This window comes from Triticum dicoccoides, chromosome 2B (genome assembly GCF_002162155.2).
Source record: "Triticum dicoccoides isolate Atlit2015 ecotype Zavitan chromosome 2B, WEW_v2.0, whole genome shotgun sequence".
NCBI classification, from domain to species: Eukaryota; Viridiplantae; Streptophyta; class Magnoliopsida; order Poales; family Poaceae; genus Triticum; species Triticum dicoccoides.
In genome coordinates, this window is record NC_041383.1 from 70,576,632 (window position 1) to 70,592,757 (window position 16,126).

The window sequence follows — 16,126 nt, forward strand, 5'->3', positions numbered from 1 at the left end:
ACCGGAGAAGAAGAACGACAATCTCAAACCCAAGTGGGAGGGTCCCTTCATCATTGATGAAGTTCTCACTGGAGGAGCTTACCGTCTGCGCGATACATCTGATAACGGACTCGAGTCGAACCCATGGGACGCGGCCAGACTCCGAAGATTCTACGCCTAGTGCCGAACTCAGAGTTCGTCTCCTTACCTCCGCTCTTTCAATTATGTCCTCCTTCTTCCTTTCTCGCCCTCTTTACCTTTTTCACATAAAGCCTTAAATACTGTATAGATGCTTTGATCGCTCCGGTCGCACTACGCGTGCTCACTATACCTGGGGGCTTCCTATTCGGCAGCTAAATATAATTACGTTAATGGCTTCCTGCCAACCACATATGTGTTTTCTTCCCATATGTGCCTTTTCTTCACCATTATATGCATCGATATGACTTAATTTTTGGCCATGCTGGGTTGCCTGGCTCTTGTGTTTATGCCCTACGTTCCCGTTAATTCGGCTAGGGCATAAGGGGAGCACCTCTGTGATTGTTACTATCGGTTCAGCCGGATGTGTACCTCAGACTGGGTGAAGCCGAAAGCTAGCATTCTTAAGGGAATATTCGGTCGGTGAACAAAAGATGTTTTTCGTTTATTACAACGTGAATACCCAGATGTTTTGTATCCTGCACTTCTGTTCGCAGTTCGGACATGCACATCGATGCATGCGTACCCAGGGAAAGGAACCCCTAACGGAACTATTCTCTCTGGAAGATGTTTCTTACTATCCATGTAATCTAACATAACTAGTTGGGTACTTGTATGTTCAAGCACTTATGACCCCTACGCCTGGTTTCCACGCATACCCCGGTTTTACATAATTGTGCGGGTATTCGGATACACTTCGGACTGTCGGGTCCGGAGGCTGAAGCGAAAAGGTCCGCCATGACAAATGATTTACAATCCGGCTAGGGGCTAAAAGTCCATTGAAGTACATAGCCACTTGGACTGGCTAAATTCTTCTTCTATACCATCCAATAGGCTGTCTAGCCTACAAGCCTATTGGGAATACTTTGCGGCTAATGCTACTTGGTCATACACCAGACTTACGAGGAATCTCCTTCCCATCAGGCCCCACCGGTCCAACTTCGGCCATATGGTTTGGGTCAGCCTTGGCGTATCGCGTCTTCACCATGGCCTAGGCTTCCCTTGCACCTTGACGGCAGGCTGATGCCTTCCATAACTGGAAGCGCTACCATGCTCCTTTAAGCATATCCACAAGCTCCCCAATGCCTCCTGGCAGGGAAGAGGACGGCCACAAGGCTTGGGCAATAACCTGCATCACCTGTCGAGCTCGTTCGTGCAGTTGTGAAAGATCTTGCAGCAAATCACATGCGGATCCGGGCATCTCCTCTTCAGGACGGCCCATCAGCATACCTACAGACATAACTCTGTTAGTTCGCTTCCTCGCTGAACTGTTTTGTAGTTCGTTTAAGCACTTACTATAAATGCCGCGTCAACATATCATGTTCTCCTTTACGGAGTCAGCAAGCTGAGCTCGAACATCTGCCAATTCGATGCTCAGTCGAATATTGGCATCTTAGAGATTATTTTTCTCTTGAATAACCTGCGTCAGCACGCGCTCGCCCACCTTCAGCTGACTTCGCAAATGTGGCTCATTACCTTTCACGATCTTCGGATTCTCTCTGGGATTGTCTGCAGAATCTTTTGTTAGATTTTGTAAACCATGCCGAATAAATAACTGGTATACGTCCTTACATATTCCTTTATCAAGGAAAGTATTACCAGAAGAGGCCTTTTGGGATTCCTCTAGTCCGGCAACTGCGGCCTTTAGCTGGGTCTTGCATTCCTCCAGCTCTTGAGATAAATGGGTATTCTTCTCTACAAGAACCTATGCATACAATGATCCTTAAATCAGTTGTGCCAACTGTTTCAATCTCAGGGGCTACTACTACACATACTTATCAATTTTTTTTACCCGTATATCCTTCGCATACTGGTCCGTTGCTCTGGTGAGTCCATCTTGAGCGGCGCGGATATATGCGTCTCCGGAGTTGAAAGCATTGAACGCCTCCTCGGAAAAAATACCATTGCGGAGTACGGACCGTCTGCGCCGGTGATTCATGGCGCTCTCCACTTCGGAATTTGTAGTGGAAAGCCTGTCCGCATCTTTTGTAGGAGGACAATTCGGCGTTGTCCCCACGTCAGCCTCCACCCGTGAGTCTGGTTCAGGAATCCGATTGCTTGAGGCGTGGCCGGCAGGGTCTCCGGATATAGTCCGGCGGCTACTCTTTCTGCCAGGACCTTATGAAAACTGTCACATTTCAGCAAAAATAATCACGGAGCAAGTTTAATTTGTACCTCTGTGTCGGTGTCTCAATCCTAACCGCCTTCCTCTTAAGCCTGCCCGGCCCGGGTGCCCTTTGCTGATGAGCCCCCGCGGGCTCAGCACGGCATCCCGATGGCCGTTTCTATAAAAATGCAACATATGTGCGTAAGGTACGACATAATTCGGAAGTTAGAGCTCCGGCTTTACTTACATTTGACACTGGGAGCAGCCCGGGATAATCGGCGAGGATGGCCACCAAGGCGCCGTCACAACTTGCTTGATAGAATGTCCCGTCGACAAGCTCCACAGATATATCCGGATCTTCTTCAAGTCCGGGGTCGAGAACCCGGCCAGGATCCTCTGGCTGTGGAGGTGGGCTGTTGAACTCCTTCACGGCCCTTTTCAGTTCCTGCTTTGAAAATAGCAAGGTGAATGTTAGTGACAAAGGACACAAGAATGAATAGAGTCGAGTAAAGAATGACAGTTTACCCAGCTTGGGGGGTTGTACATGGAAAATTCATCCCGCGGCTTAATGCGGGAGGAACTCCTCTTCTTGTCCTTTGTATAAATCGGACAATATTCTCGCCAGAGCGGTGGCGGAGTTCGGACCTTTACGACCGCAGCGGGTGGCGTCGTCTTCTCCGTTGAAGTGCCACATGGGTTTCCCCCGATATTGAAGTGGCTGCACCCCCCGCATTATGCATATTGACATAACTTCTATTATTGCCAGTCCTGATTGGGCCAGTATTTTTATCCTGCCCATCAGATAGAGAACTTCTCTGTCATCTTCCTCCTGGGGGCTCCGAGGGCGCCAACTTTGGCGTTTCTTTAGCGGGGCGTTGGTGAACTCAGGAAGGCATGTCCGGACTGGGTCCGAAAGGGGAACATCATCTACATAAAACCACTCCGAAGGCCAGTCTTCGGATGCCTTCTTTGGAGTGCCGGACAGGTATCCGGTCTGGGCGACGCGCCATATTTCAGCTCCGCCCACTTGATATATAGATCCCTCATGATTGTGAGGGACAAGGCAGAATAGCCTCTTCCATAACTCGAAATGAGCTTCGCAGCCCAGAAATAGCTCGCAGAGGGCGACGTAACCTGCGATGTGCAGTATGGAGGCAGGAGTGAAGTTATGCAGCTGGAGGCCGTAGAACTCCAAGAGCCCGCAGAGGAATGGGTGGATTGGAAACCCAAGTCCTCTTAGCAAATATGGGACAAGGCATAACCGCTCCCCCTGATATGGGTTAGGAAAGTTCTCCGCTTGCTCCCCGTCGTTATAGGTGGCTAGTCCGGCTTGGACGGGGACCACGTATGCAGGTGGAAGAAACCCTTGGGTTTGCAACTCTACTAAATGGCTATGGGGGACTGAACACTTTTTCCAATCACCAGGCATAGAGCTACGGGAGCAAGAGGAGGAGCTGCGGCGACCGGCCATGATGGAATGGTTTTCCGGACATGCTCTGTTGAATGCTTGCTTGGGGGAAGATGGTGAGATTTGGATCTGAGGATCCCCGTCTCTTCAAATAGACGGTTCACTTACAGGATTAGGGTGGAAAATATAAAAATGCCCCGGCTCCTCGTATTCACTCGACGCGTGGAGATAGCCATTATTGAAGCACAAAAGCCGAGGAGTACAACACTAATGGGAAGTCGTACACTGTTTGCTACGACAAGTACTCTGGATTCGGAGATGGAACCCGTCTTGCAATGTCGAAGACAATCTGCACGCCGGACTCATTGTCATTGAAGCCTGGTTCAGGGGCTACTGAGGGAGTCCTGGATTAGGGGGTATCCGGACAGCCGGACTATATACTTTGGCCGGACTGTTGGACTATGAAGATACAAGATTGAAGACTTTGTTCCGTGTCCAGATGGGACTCTCCTTTGCGTGGAAGGAAAGCTTAGCGATTCGGATGTTAGATCTCCTTCTCTGTAACCGACTCTGTATAACCCTAGCCCCCTCCTGGGTCTATATAAACCGGAGGGTTTAGTCCGTAGGACAACAACAATCATAATCATAGGCTAGCTCCTAGGGTTTAGCCTCTACGATCTCGTGGTAGATCAACTCTCGTAATACTCATATCATCAAGATCAATCAAGCAGGAAGTAGGGTATTACCTCCATCGAGAGGGCCCGAACCTGGGTAAACATCATGTCCCCAGTCTCCTGTTACCATTAGCCTTAGACGCACAGTTCGGGACCCCTACCCGAGATCCGCCAGTTTTGACACCGACACCCCCTCCTTCTTTCCCTTCTTTCTTCCCCTTCCTTCTCGCCTACTCCTACTAGGAAAGGAGGAGTCCTACTCCCGGTGGGAGTAGGACTCCCCCCTTGGCGTGCCCTCCTCCTTGTCGGCCGCCTCCCCCTAGCTCCTTTATATATGGGGGCAGGGGGCACCCCAAGACACACAAGTTGATCTATTGCTCTATTCTAGCCGTGTGCGGTGCCCCCCTCCACCATATTCCACCTCGGTCATATTGTAGCGGTGCTTAGGCGAAGCCCTGCGTCGGTAGCAACATCATCACCGTCACCATGTTGTCGTGCTGATGAAACTCTCTCATGAAGCTCTACTGGATCAGAGTTCGCGGGACGTCATCGAGCTAAACATGTGCTGAACTAGGAGGTGTCGTACGTTCGGTACTTGGATCGGTCGGATTGTGAAGACATACGACTACATTAACTGCGTTGTCTAACGCTTCCGCTTTCGGTCTACGAGGGTACGTGAACTCACTCTCCCCGCTCGTTTCTATGCATCACCATGATATTGCATGTGCGTAGGAAATTTTTGAAAATACTACGTTCCCAACAGAAAGGGCATTTTACATTCTTGTACACAATTATGATGATGTCATTGCAGTTTCTGTGGAACTCATAATTCCTATTCTGACTTATATGAAATGTCTGAAGTGCTCTCCTAAACTGGTACACATTAAGGAAACAAAGTTTTTTACAAAACTGTTCCTCTGGGTTCTCTCTCTCCTCATTGTACCAGTTCCTTGGCAAAGATCTCACTGATCTGCTCTTCCTTCCATTGGGCAGAACAAAAGGTGGTTCCTCTGCTCCATCATCATATTCCTGCTTCAAATCACCTGGATCTTTCTCCTCATCTGATGATGGTATCCAAACATCCTCAAATCTTTGCTCCAAGCTAGAGCGTGACCTACTGGTTGGCCCTTTTCTAGCTTTCTTCTTGTTTTTAGGCTCCTCTTGCTGCTCCACCTGCTCTTCTTCCTCTTCCTCAACATGCCCCTCTTCCTCATCTGTCTCATACACTTCATCCACATCAGTGTCTCCATCAAATGAAGGAGTGGATCCTCTCTCTGCTTCCTCATCTCATTAAGCCTCTTAAGAAAATTCTCATCTACATCCAGATCAGAATCATCTTTAGTTAAAAGAACTGGTAGTTTTTGCTTAATCTTTTTAACATGCTCAGCTGACTTCTTGTGTTTCCTAAATTTTGTAATCTTTGTTCTCCTCTTCACCTCCATTAATGTCTCCAATTCATCATGATCTACCACATTTCCTTCATCAATATCATGGTTTGTGCTCTGTTGTGTGGAGGAGACATGTAGTGGCTCTGGTTGCCTCTGTTTATTGCATTTTGATGGTTATCTGAAGAGAACACCAGAAGGATTGACTTCGTAAATAGGTTTCTCTCCTAATTGACTCAAAGGAACCTGCTCCTCATACACAAATCCTAAATTCAAATCCGCAGGTCTTGGATCAGTGGCCCTAATCACGGTCAAGTTCACTAGCTTCTGATCTTTATTAGCAATATGGTCAAGCATTTCATCAACCTTGTCATCATCACAAATTTCATCCAATCCTGTAATCCCCACACCAGGCTCCCTCACAAAATACATGTAATCATTCAGCCCATATCCCTCTATCTCTATTAGAGCTACCAAATTACAGTATGTTATGTCTGAAAGGGAAATTGATCTCTCCAAGTTGTCTCTGTCATGGAAGTGCATTCTAACTTCCCAAACCTAATCCTCCAAACTAGACACAAAGAAAGTACAACAAATTTCATTAACAGAGCACAAAATTACTATAACATAGCACTACATTTTACACTTCATAATCAACATTGCAAAATTAATATAATAGAGCTACTGCCATTTTCACTGCATAATTACTATAACAGAGCTACAACATTTTACACTTCATAATTACTCTAATTTACACTGCATATTTGCCTACAAATGAACTGTAATTAACATCAACATGAATTCAACTTAACAGCACATACATCTAGTTCTTCTGCTAGCCAGCTAGGTTTAACAGTGCAAACAAATCAACTTAACAGCACCGATAACCCTAGAATCAACACCAATTCGAAGAAGACTAACCCTAACCTTAGAATCGATCTATAGGTCATCAATGGTAAGAAACTGAGAGGGGAAACTTACCAAACACCGCCGAATGATGAGGAAAACCAGTGGCTTTCCATCGGGTTGTCCTTCACGGCCCTGGCCCAAGATCTAGCCGCCAAAAATTTGCTCGGGGCTGCAACTGGGGCTGCTCGTATCCAAAGGGCCGCTGGGGTTTGAACTCCCGCAGAGATCTGCCTCCGGTGGCCTATCGTCTCCGACGCCGGCAAACCCGCCGCCGCTAGCCATCGCCATGTATGAGAGGAGAGAGTGCGGGGGAGGAAAAGAGATGGAGAGGACCGGACCGGATGGGACGGGATTCAGGGGGGTGACCTGAGCGGCTTGAACCGGTGCGGGGCATGGCATCTAACACCATCTGACGGCTCAGACGGAGCAACAGTGCAGACACGTCGACAAAAACTGGGCCCGTGTCATATTCTGACTTAAAACGACCCAATCGATCGACTAGTGTTTTTTGCAAAATAAATAAATAAATAATTAGTGATTTTAAGCACAATTACGTAGACTTGTGGTTCCTGCAAACCAAGCCTTCAATGTTGTTGTTTTTTGCAATTCACTCATCGTAGGCAGCTACTCTGCTTTCCTCTAGCTACGCTTTGCACTTTTTTATTTTAAATTTGGCATTGTATTTCTATGTGGATTACTTCTTACTAAGTGTAACTAATCTTATGTTTCTCTCTTTCGATCCACATATGCCCTACAATATCAACATAATACTTGGTTCTAAGAGCAACTCCAAAGAGCCGACCCATTTCGTTCGCTTGCGACTGTTTGGGTCGGCACGTACAAAAGTGGCAGCCCAACGCGCCGACTCAAACCCAAATCACCTCCGCTTCGCGTCCGCACCGACGCATTTGCGCCCCAAATGCGTCGGCACGGACGCCGAACAGACGCCACGCAAGCCTTCTCGCTATCCGTCGCGTCCCCACCTGGCAGCCGTCCAACTACCCGCTGCCCACGCGGTCAGCTTAATTTATGACCACGGGCACATGCGTCAGCAACGGCGGTCGTCCTTTTTTAAGCCGACCGTGCGGCGGGGTCGTCCTCGTCCAAACTCGCCGTCCACATCGAGCAAGCTTTGCTCCCCCGTCGCCAGCAAACCCTAGCCACCACCATCACAGAGAGATGTGGCTCTTCTCCGGCGCCAGCAGCACCAAGGCCAAAGGCAAGGCCCCTGCCTCCGCCGGCGTGGGCGCCTCACCGGCAGAGGCAGCGCATGAACGTGCCAGTGCACCAGGCGGAGTGGCACTAGCAGCACCGCGTGCCTCTCCCGTACACCGACGCCACCCTGCCGCACGACTGGCATCTGGATCCGGATAGGATCCCAGTGCCGGCGGCGCCGCGGTCGGCTAGGGCTCATGCGGAGGAGGTGCGGCACCGGCGGGCGCTGCTGACGTCGGAGCAACGTCGCGAGGCCGCCTACGCCGCCGACTCGCCCAACTAGAAGCGCTGGTTCGCCTTCGAGCACGAGGAGGCGAGGCGACGCGGCGTCCGCGAGGTCGACCGCACCGTGCCACCGCCCCTGCTCATCGTCCGCGAGGAGGACCAGGCGGCCCTTGCGGCCGTTTACCGGGAGAGCGAGGAGGACGAGCGGCGCAGGGCGGAGGCGACGGAGGAAGAGGAGGCTCGGTACGAGGCGGCAATGGCACGGGCCATTGCCCTCTTCACGGCGGGCGACTGCGTGCTGCCACCGGTGGCCTCGTCATCCCCACCCCGACGTCGCATCAAGCCCGAGCCGGAGCCGTCCCCCATCGAGCACTACTCCTCGATAGGAGTAGTGCGCGAGTGGGTCCCCGCGCCACCGGTCTGGGTGGGGGCAACGCCAGCGCAGGAGGCGGCGAACCTCGAGCACTGGCGCCAGATCCGGGTGGCCGAGGAGCGCCGCGACGTCGAGTACCTCGAGATGCTCGAGCGCGACCTCGAGAAGGAGTAGCGCAAGGCCGAGGACGAGGCGCGCCAGGCCGCGACTGCATAGGCGGCCACACAGCCCCCGCGTCGACACAGCCCGCGCCCGGCATGAACGCGCTCTGGAACACAATGTTCCCCTGGGCCGGTCCGGCGCTGACGCTCATCGACCTTACGGATCCCGAGGACGACGACAACGACGCCGCCTAAGGCAGCGCGCCGCCTCATAGTTTAGGTTGTTTTTTTTTCTTTAAATGCAGATGTGGATGCGTGGACTCTCGCCGGCCTTCGTGGCCGGCTTTAATGTTTAATTAATGTTGTTGTTTTTTAAATATGCATGCATTCTTTTTTTTCTAGCGCCGTTAAAATGGATCGAACCAGCGTTGGGCGCACGCTCCGACCCAAACACGGAAGCGGACATCCGTGTCCGCCTGACCGACCCAAACGGACAAAAAACAGACAAAATCGCCATCCGTTTGGGTCGGCCCGTTGGAGTTGCCCTAATTGGCTTTTTTGGCCTTTGACACAATGAGTCATCTAAGTATGAGCATTTTAAAAGCATGTGAAAAAATAATCAAACGATTAGAACTAGGAAGGGGTGCGCCAGTCACCGTCAGCTGCACAGCCTCTGCATCATAGAGCCGACAGCCAACCGTGTTTCCCTCGCCACCACGGACCGTATCTGAGCCGTCGCTCACCACATCTTGTTATATGATCGTGCTCACCGCATCTTGTTCAGCCGTTTCCGGCTGGGTGTGCTAGAAGGACACGGCTCCTCTGCCGTGCGCTAGGTGACGTTGGGTCACTTACATGTAGCCCAGGTTTACAACAGGCCCATATGTCAGTGGTAGAACGGCAAGCTGCCAAACGGTAGAGGATCCTAGCGCACGGCGTGACCAAGGGAGAAGCGCCATGTGTTTGGATGTTGTCGTACCTGGCTTCAGTCGCCGGTGCTTTAGGCGGTTGCACAAGACAAGCAGAAACGAATCGTTTGAATTGATGAGGTAACCAGATAAAATCGGGTAGGATAAAAAAGACATGTATCAACAACGTGCCTTTTAATCCGTAACTGAACAAAGCTAACAGGTCTAGGTGGTCGCAACGAAATAGCAGGGACTGTTACGTGCACTGCGATCAATGGCTGATTGGCTGGTCTAACAACGTTAAGATCAGAACTCTTCCAAAAAGCAGACATCGCGGAGGAGCAACCAAACATATATATTCAAATGTTTTAAAGCATCATCCATGATATGTTAACAGAGGGTGGCAGCAGTATGTGGACATGGCTGCACAGCATCAAAAGATGCAAGAGCATGCACTTTGTTAACATTCCATGACATCAACCACGATATTCCACCTGCCCACAATATGCAAGAGATAAAAATGGCTTCCTGTGGTGCTGTTGGCCATGGTCGAGGACAGCCGTCGAAGTCATTCACGGTGCAAACACCTCCTTGGGTACTGGTCGGGAGGGAGGTTGCAATGGCACGCGAGGCATTGATAGGGCATCCTTCGGAAGTCGTCTGGATCCATCCAACAGGCATAAACATGAGTAAGTTGTATTATAACATATATAAATAAAATAAAATCATGTTATTTGATGCATGCAGTGCTTTCATCAAGAGAGGAAAGCTGAACATAAACAATTCCAGCAAAATTGTTGGAAACATTTTTACAAATTTATTGCAGTGCAGCCTATGAATTCTGAAACTCAAGCACCCAACAAACATTTCCAAACAATCAACTAGTTAAAGCAAACAAGCACGGCTCCCAAAATTCGCCTGTTAATACAAAATACAGAGGGGCCAAAATATCGACGACAAACCAGGGAATACTCAAAGAGTGCAATATATCACACAACACCAGGTCACTCGCGCCAAGAAACCAAGATTCCCATCATCAGTCACCCCATATAATCTCTTCACAAGTTCAATTTTAAAAACATCAGCTAGTATGCCTACTCATTGACCACAGCTAGGTTTTGCCCTCAACTTCACTACACTCGCTAATTTGCAATTGTGAGGTTGTATACTCCAATTCAAGATATATTTTTCCCTTTTGGGAGAAACGCTAACACAAAACTTACAAGTTGAATGAAATTCTGGGAGGCCTAAAAGATGTTTCTTTAGCTCATGCAACGGTTTCACTTGTTAACAGGGTAGCAACTTTAATATGGTCGCTGAATTACAAATAATGATTAATTAATTATCCATTTCAGTTCCGTTAAATACAAAACCTCACATAGACATGCAAGAACATGAAACTAAACCGACATTTGCTTCCCTATACAGCAAGAAAGGCAGCATGGTGACCCAAGTCTTTCACACATTTTTTCTGAAATCATGATATCAAATGTTAATTTTCAATAATTTCAAACATTTCAGAGTTAAATATCTTGAGTCAACAAGAACTAGGATAAAAGAACCATATTATAAGCGTTCACGATGTTTTTACCTAATTGAGTTGAAGTTGAAGATGACAAGGGCTGCCCAGTTTGTGTCAAACTGGATGGCTGGATTCTGGTTGGCGGTTGATACTTGCTAGAGTCATCCCCATTCGACGTGTTTTGCTGGGTTTGCTGTAGAAGGGTTTACATACATCTTATTGAAGGAGATGGCAAAATGGACACATCTATAATAGCAGCAAGATGATTACAGCAAGCCTACCATATATTTTGGAACAGTATTGCCCAGCGCACCGCTGTGAGCAGATACTGCTGCAACTTCATCGTCACGTGGCCTTAAGCAAAATAAGAGGCAAAATGTCAGGTGCATGGGGCAAAATAAGTTGAGAACTGGGGGAAATACAATGAGTTTGCATGGAAGTTAATAGAATAGAAAACAGAGCAAAACAAAAAACATGCCTTGGACTTGGAGTGGTATTCAGATATTCGGAGAATGCGCAGGAAATAGGATTGAAAGCAGTGGATGTCCCACCACAATATGGTTCAATGACTTCCCGCCCCCCTACAATTTGAACAACGCCAAGCGGAATGGGATCGAAAGAAATGGATCTGCCGCAATATTGTTCGATGACTTCCAGCTTCCTCTTTCTTATATCAACACCAACAAGCAATGTGTCTTCATCCTGAGACTCCACCTTAGACACGAGGTAGACAGCATTACCACCGTATACACTGAAGGTCGGGAACCCTGCAGTCTTCAGGTTTCCCAATGTCCATTTCATGTCTCTATCATTCCATAGATGATGCGTCAGCTTAGAGGGTTCAGGTGGGCAGGGTGATATGTGGTCAACATGGACAGTGCGACTCTTGTGCCATAAGTGCCAATAAATGCTCCTAAACATTGTCCGTATCTTCCAGCCAGCGGGTGAATGAAAAGGTTTGTCTTCTGTGTCCATACCATCATTGCTGAGGAGCTCCTCGTCAGAGATGGTATCTGCAACGTCAAAAACATGGGTCGTCTTCGAAGTCCTCTTTCTGACAACGGTGAACCATCTGACACACTGTTCGATCTCCACGAAGTTGATGAAACCATCAGGGAAGCCAATGACGTCCCGCACTTGCCGTGCTGGACTTTCCCGGTGCAGGTCGAAATCAGCCTTGGGCAGCGGGAGGAATCGGAGAACAGGATCCTTCTGGAGCACATCACACACAACGATGCCGCGCCAGAGATCGACCCATCCAACAGTGCTTACTCCGAGAGAGATCACCTTGTCGGTTTGGCTTGGCAGGTCCCGTGACAGGACATCAGAGGGCGCCTGCAGCTGTAGGTGTTTTGTGCTCCACTCTTTCGTCTCCGACGAGAAGATATGTAGGATGTAGTGCCCAGGGTCCCCACCCGGGGAAAGATCAGCGACCAAGAAATTGTCGCCCTCGCGTGGCACGACTGCCGAGAGCCACTGGTGCTTGTATGCTGGAGAAGGAGGGACCCTTTGGATGATGCTCTTGCCGCCGGATGCAGCCTTGTAGACAAAGTACTCGAGGGCGGTTCTGATGGGGAAGCAGAGGAGGGCGAGGTCATAGGTGGAGGAGACGACGCGGGGCTCCGTGGTGCAAAGCTCTTGTATGCTGACTCCGGTAAAGTGGACGCAGAAGTAAGAGACGGCAGGCGGGTCAGCGAGGCAGAAGGTCACCTTGAATTCGTGGCCCGCGCTCGTCGTGCCCTTCACGGTGGTGGCGTTGTCGCGGTTGGCGAAGTAGGCTGTGCTGTCGAGGAGAACCCAGAAGGGGTAGCGGGAGGGGTTGGCGCCGGCGGGATCGTCGGCGGGGGGGTCGAAGGAGCCGGACATCAAAGATCCCGCCATGGCTGGCTGGATCCAAGAAGGATTTGGGAACTAGGGTTACCTGGGGTGTGGTGGGAGGGGGGTGGCGGCGAGGATTTGGGAATTAGGGTTACCAGGATGGCAAGCGATTTCCTTTTGTAGAGCGGCGTGCGGGGAGTCTGGATTCGATTTGTCTTCCTTCCTGGGCCTGGGCCTGCGCCGTAGCAGCCAGCTTCACGTAATTTTTACCAAAATTTTTGGAATATTTCCTCGAGTAGAGATTGAAAGTGTTTACAAAAGATCACATTGTAATTCTTAGTCAAATAAGTTACTTTGTATTTTCTTGAATATTATTAGATCCAGATCGGTGTAACTTTAATTGTTATGAGTATTAATAAACTTACAGGTATTTGTCAAAAACAAAACTCTACTATTGATAGTTACTCGTTTCTCAAAAACCCCTCAAAAAAAACTCGTTTCTCAAAACAAAATACTATTGATACTAAAAAAAAGCTCTACTATTAATAAAACCCCTAAAAAATTCTACTATTAACAAGGAGTCAGTCATCTAACTCGAGCTTTGATTTTTAGATTACAAAATAATCAGTCTAGAATTTTTTTCCTTTTGTAAATGTTTAGCCCAGCTCTATTTTTTTTAAGAATACCAAGTCAAGGCTTACTTTGCTTTCTTCGCCAGCTGGGTTGCATATCTTTGAACAAGAAGAGTAATGGTTTTGGGTCTTGAATAAACTTTTGGTCTTAATGTTGGCACGCCCAGCAAATGAACTATAAATCCTAAACAATACAACCTCTCTAACAAAATTATATGACTCTTTTGGTTCATTTATACTCCTTTCGTTCCAAAATAGATGACTCAACTTTGTAATTTATACTAGAATTAATACAAAGTTGAGTCATCTATTTTGAAACAAAGGAAGTAATTGTTAAAAATGTCTTGCATTTTGTTACAAAGAGAGTAGTGAATATGTTGTAATAAATCCAAAAAACTAGCAAATGGGCTATATATTCTAAAATAATACTCCCTTCGTTCCTAAATATTCGTCTTTCTATAGATTTTAACAAGTGACTACATACAGAGCAAAATGAGTGAATCTACACTTTAAAATATGTCTATATACACATGTATGTGGTAGTCCATTTGAAATCTCTAGAAAGACAAATATTTAGGAATGGATGGAGTAGCAAATGTGATGTATGGCCATCATAGATTTGAAAGTTGACATATGAGACCCACTAGGCTGAAGCTTACGCAACGCTTTGTCAACTTAGTGAACAAGCGATTCTGGCAGCAGTAATCATTGGATCGACATCCAATGAGTGACATGCTTCTTCAATCTCTGATCTTCTTCGATACTGACATTTGGGACTGACCGGCTACTAATTTTTTCCTTTAGATCGAACAAGTTTTTTTCATGGAACGTACCCAGCCCAGCTTTGTTTTTCTGAGTAAAATACCCAACCCAACTTTACCTTTTCGAATATAAAGCACAATCCAGTCCAACATTATTTTATTGGCCAGCACAACTCCAAAATCTTTCGAGAGGAGGTATTGATTTGGGTCTAGAAATAACTTTAAGTCTTATTTTTCGCCCGCTCAACAAATGAGCCATAAATTCTCACACACAAAAAACAAATGGGTTGCATGTCTAATGAGTCCCTTTGGTGATCCGGTAACAGTAGCAGGGTTCCCAACCTCTTTTCCCCAAGGTGTGACCCTAACTTATCGATCCCACGAGAGGACATGTACTCACAATAAGGGTTTCTATTAAGCTTTTGCTAAAGTATTAAATTCCCGTTTTTGGACCAGGTCGTTATCATAGTTGCTACCAAAAACACTTATAATAAAAATATGTATTGGTATGAGGACTTGATTCTTACAAACATATCTTTGTGACTGGGATCATTGTGATCTTAATTTGTTCTCTGGAAGACACTTATTAAGATGTGCTTACAACGACTCAAAGCGGGGGATGTGTCCAAATTACATCTTGACTGGAATGCGCCCAACATCAAGAGTCGGATGTTCAATCGTAAGACTTATCCATCGCGTGGGTTACCTCGGTAATTAAGATAAATCAAAAAAGCATCGAACGTTTAATGACTACAACTCATGTATCCCCAAGGATTGGCTTCACACTACCACATTAAACCTTTTTGTCACTAGTGTTCAGAAACAACGCTCGACTTCCACCCTGCTCCTAACCTCCTCATGGCTTGAACTCCGTGATCCTGGGTATGTGCAGGTTGAAGAATGTGATAGAGACAAGAGACAACTACGATGCAGTTTTATTTCACACATTCATGACGTTCATTCAAAGTCATTACACTAATCCCTCTTACAAACACATAGGGTTGCAAGGCTATGCCTCAACTCATTGCCTTACCGAATTACTCGCACATGGCGATCAGTTCGCATGAAGAAAACATCAAGATGAAAGCTTTTATTGATAATATGTCTTACAATTGTGGTTGGATGTGATACACGATTACAAGTATGGCTAACTTGGAGGTGGATTGCTGCGGTGGTGAAGCTGATGGTGGCTATTGAGATGAGATGGGAAATGGCGGCAACTAGGGTTTGTGAATGGCTTATGGTGCAGATATGGAGGTTCTACCATTTGAAGCGATGCTCCTTCCACTACAAAGAACACATCTATGATGATACGCGTTTGTCACAGTAGGTCACATTTTTCTGTCATGTATATATATCCATGACGATTTTATGATAAAATCAAGATAGTCATATATGTGCTATCACGGAAGTGTTACATGACAATAATCCATATATGAACACTTCCGTGATGATAAAAGGCACGTCATGGAAGTGTTCTCATCAAGGATAACCGACACGTGGCATCCACCATAACAAGTCGTCATTAAGCTATCAGCCCCGACAAATGACGATTTTCCATGTGTCCAATTCTCATTCGGCAATAGAACCACACGTCAGCTCTGTGTTGCGATAGGTCTCGCCCATCCAATGGACGATACATGCCAATGAAAAGGCAGCACGTGTCAAGGCCCAACAGTGGCATGTTTAGTTAAATAGGTTCGCTCACTAATGGCCTCCTTGCACATGGCCCATTTAGAGCCACAACCCATAAGAAGGGTATCAGTTCGGCCCATCACCGACCCGTTGTCCATTCGACATCATTGTGGCCCATCGGCAGTTCTGGCTCGTTAACAGTAATATACCCGACCGCTATTCACACGTTTTTTACACCTAATGGAAGACACTTTCCAGAGCCATGTGCTCGAGTAG

At 47.5% G+C, this 16,126-nt stretch overlaps 1 protein-coding gene across 1 annotated transcript; it reads right to left on the minus strand.

Moving 5' to 3' along the window:
* Positions 1-9,818: 9,818 nt before the first annotated feature.
* On the minus strand, positions 9,819-12,966 carry LOC119362205. Its single transcript, XM_037627404.1, has 4 exons — positions 11,483-12,966; positions 11,286-11,358; positions 11,074-11,197; positions 9,819-10,142 (listed from the first exon to the last, which is right to left on the minus strand). Exons 1-4 carry the CDS (start codon positions 12,883-12,885, stop codon positions 10,051-10,053), a joined length of 1,692 nt encoding a protein of 563 aa, XP_037483301.1. The 5' UTR covers positions 12,886-12,966; the 3' UTR covers positions 9,819-10,050.
* Between the last annotated feature and the right edge of the window lie 3,160 nt (positions 12,967-16,126).

Bases quoted from the DNA above. Each gene is read 5' to 3' on its own strand.
- LOC119362205 (XM_037627404.1), bottom strand. From the start codon at position 12,885: ATGGCGGGATCTTTGATGTCCGGCTCCTTCGACCCCCCCGCCGACGAT. The intron at 11,198-11,285 runs GTAGGCTTGCTG...ACCCTTCTACAG, and splicing joins ATACTGTTCCAAAATATATG to CAAACCCAGCAAAACACGTC. The intron at 10,143-11,073 runs GTAAAAACATCG...GGATGGATCCAG, and splicing joins TTCAACTTCAACTCAATTAG to ACGACTTCCGAAGGATGCCC.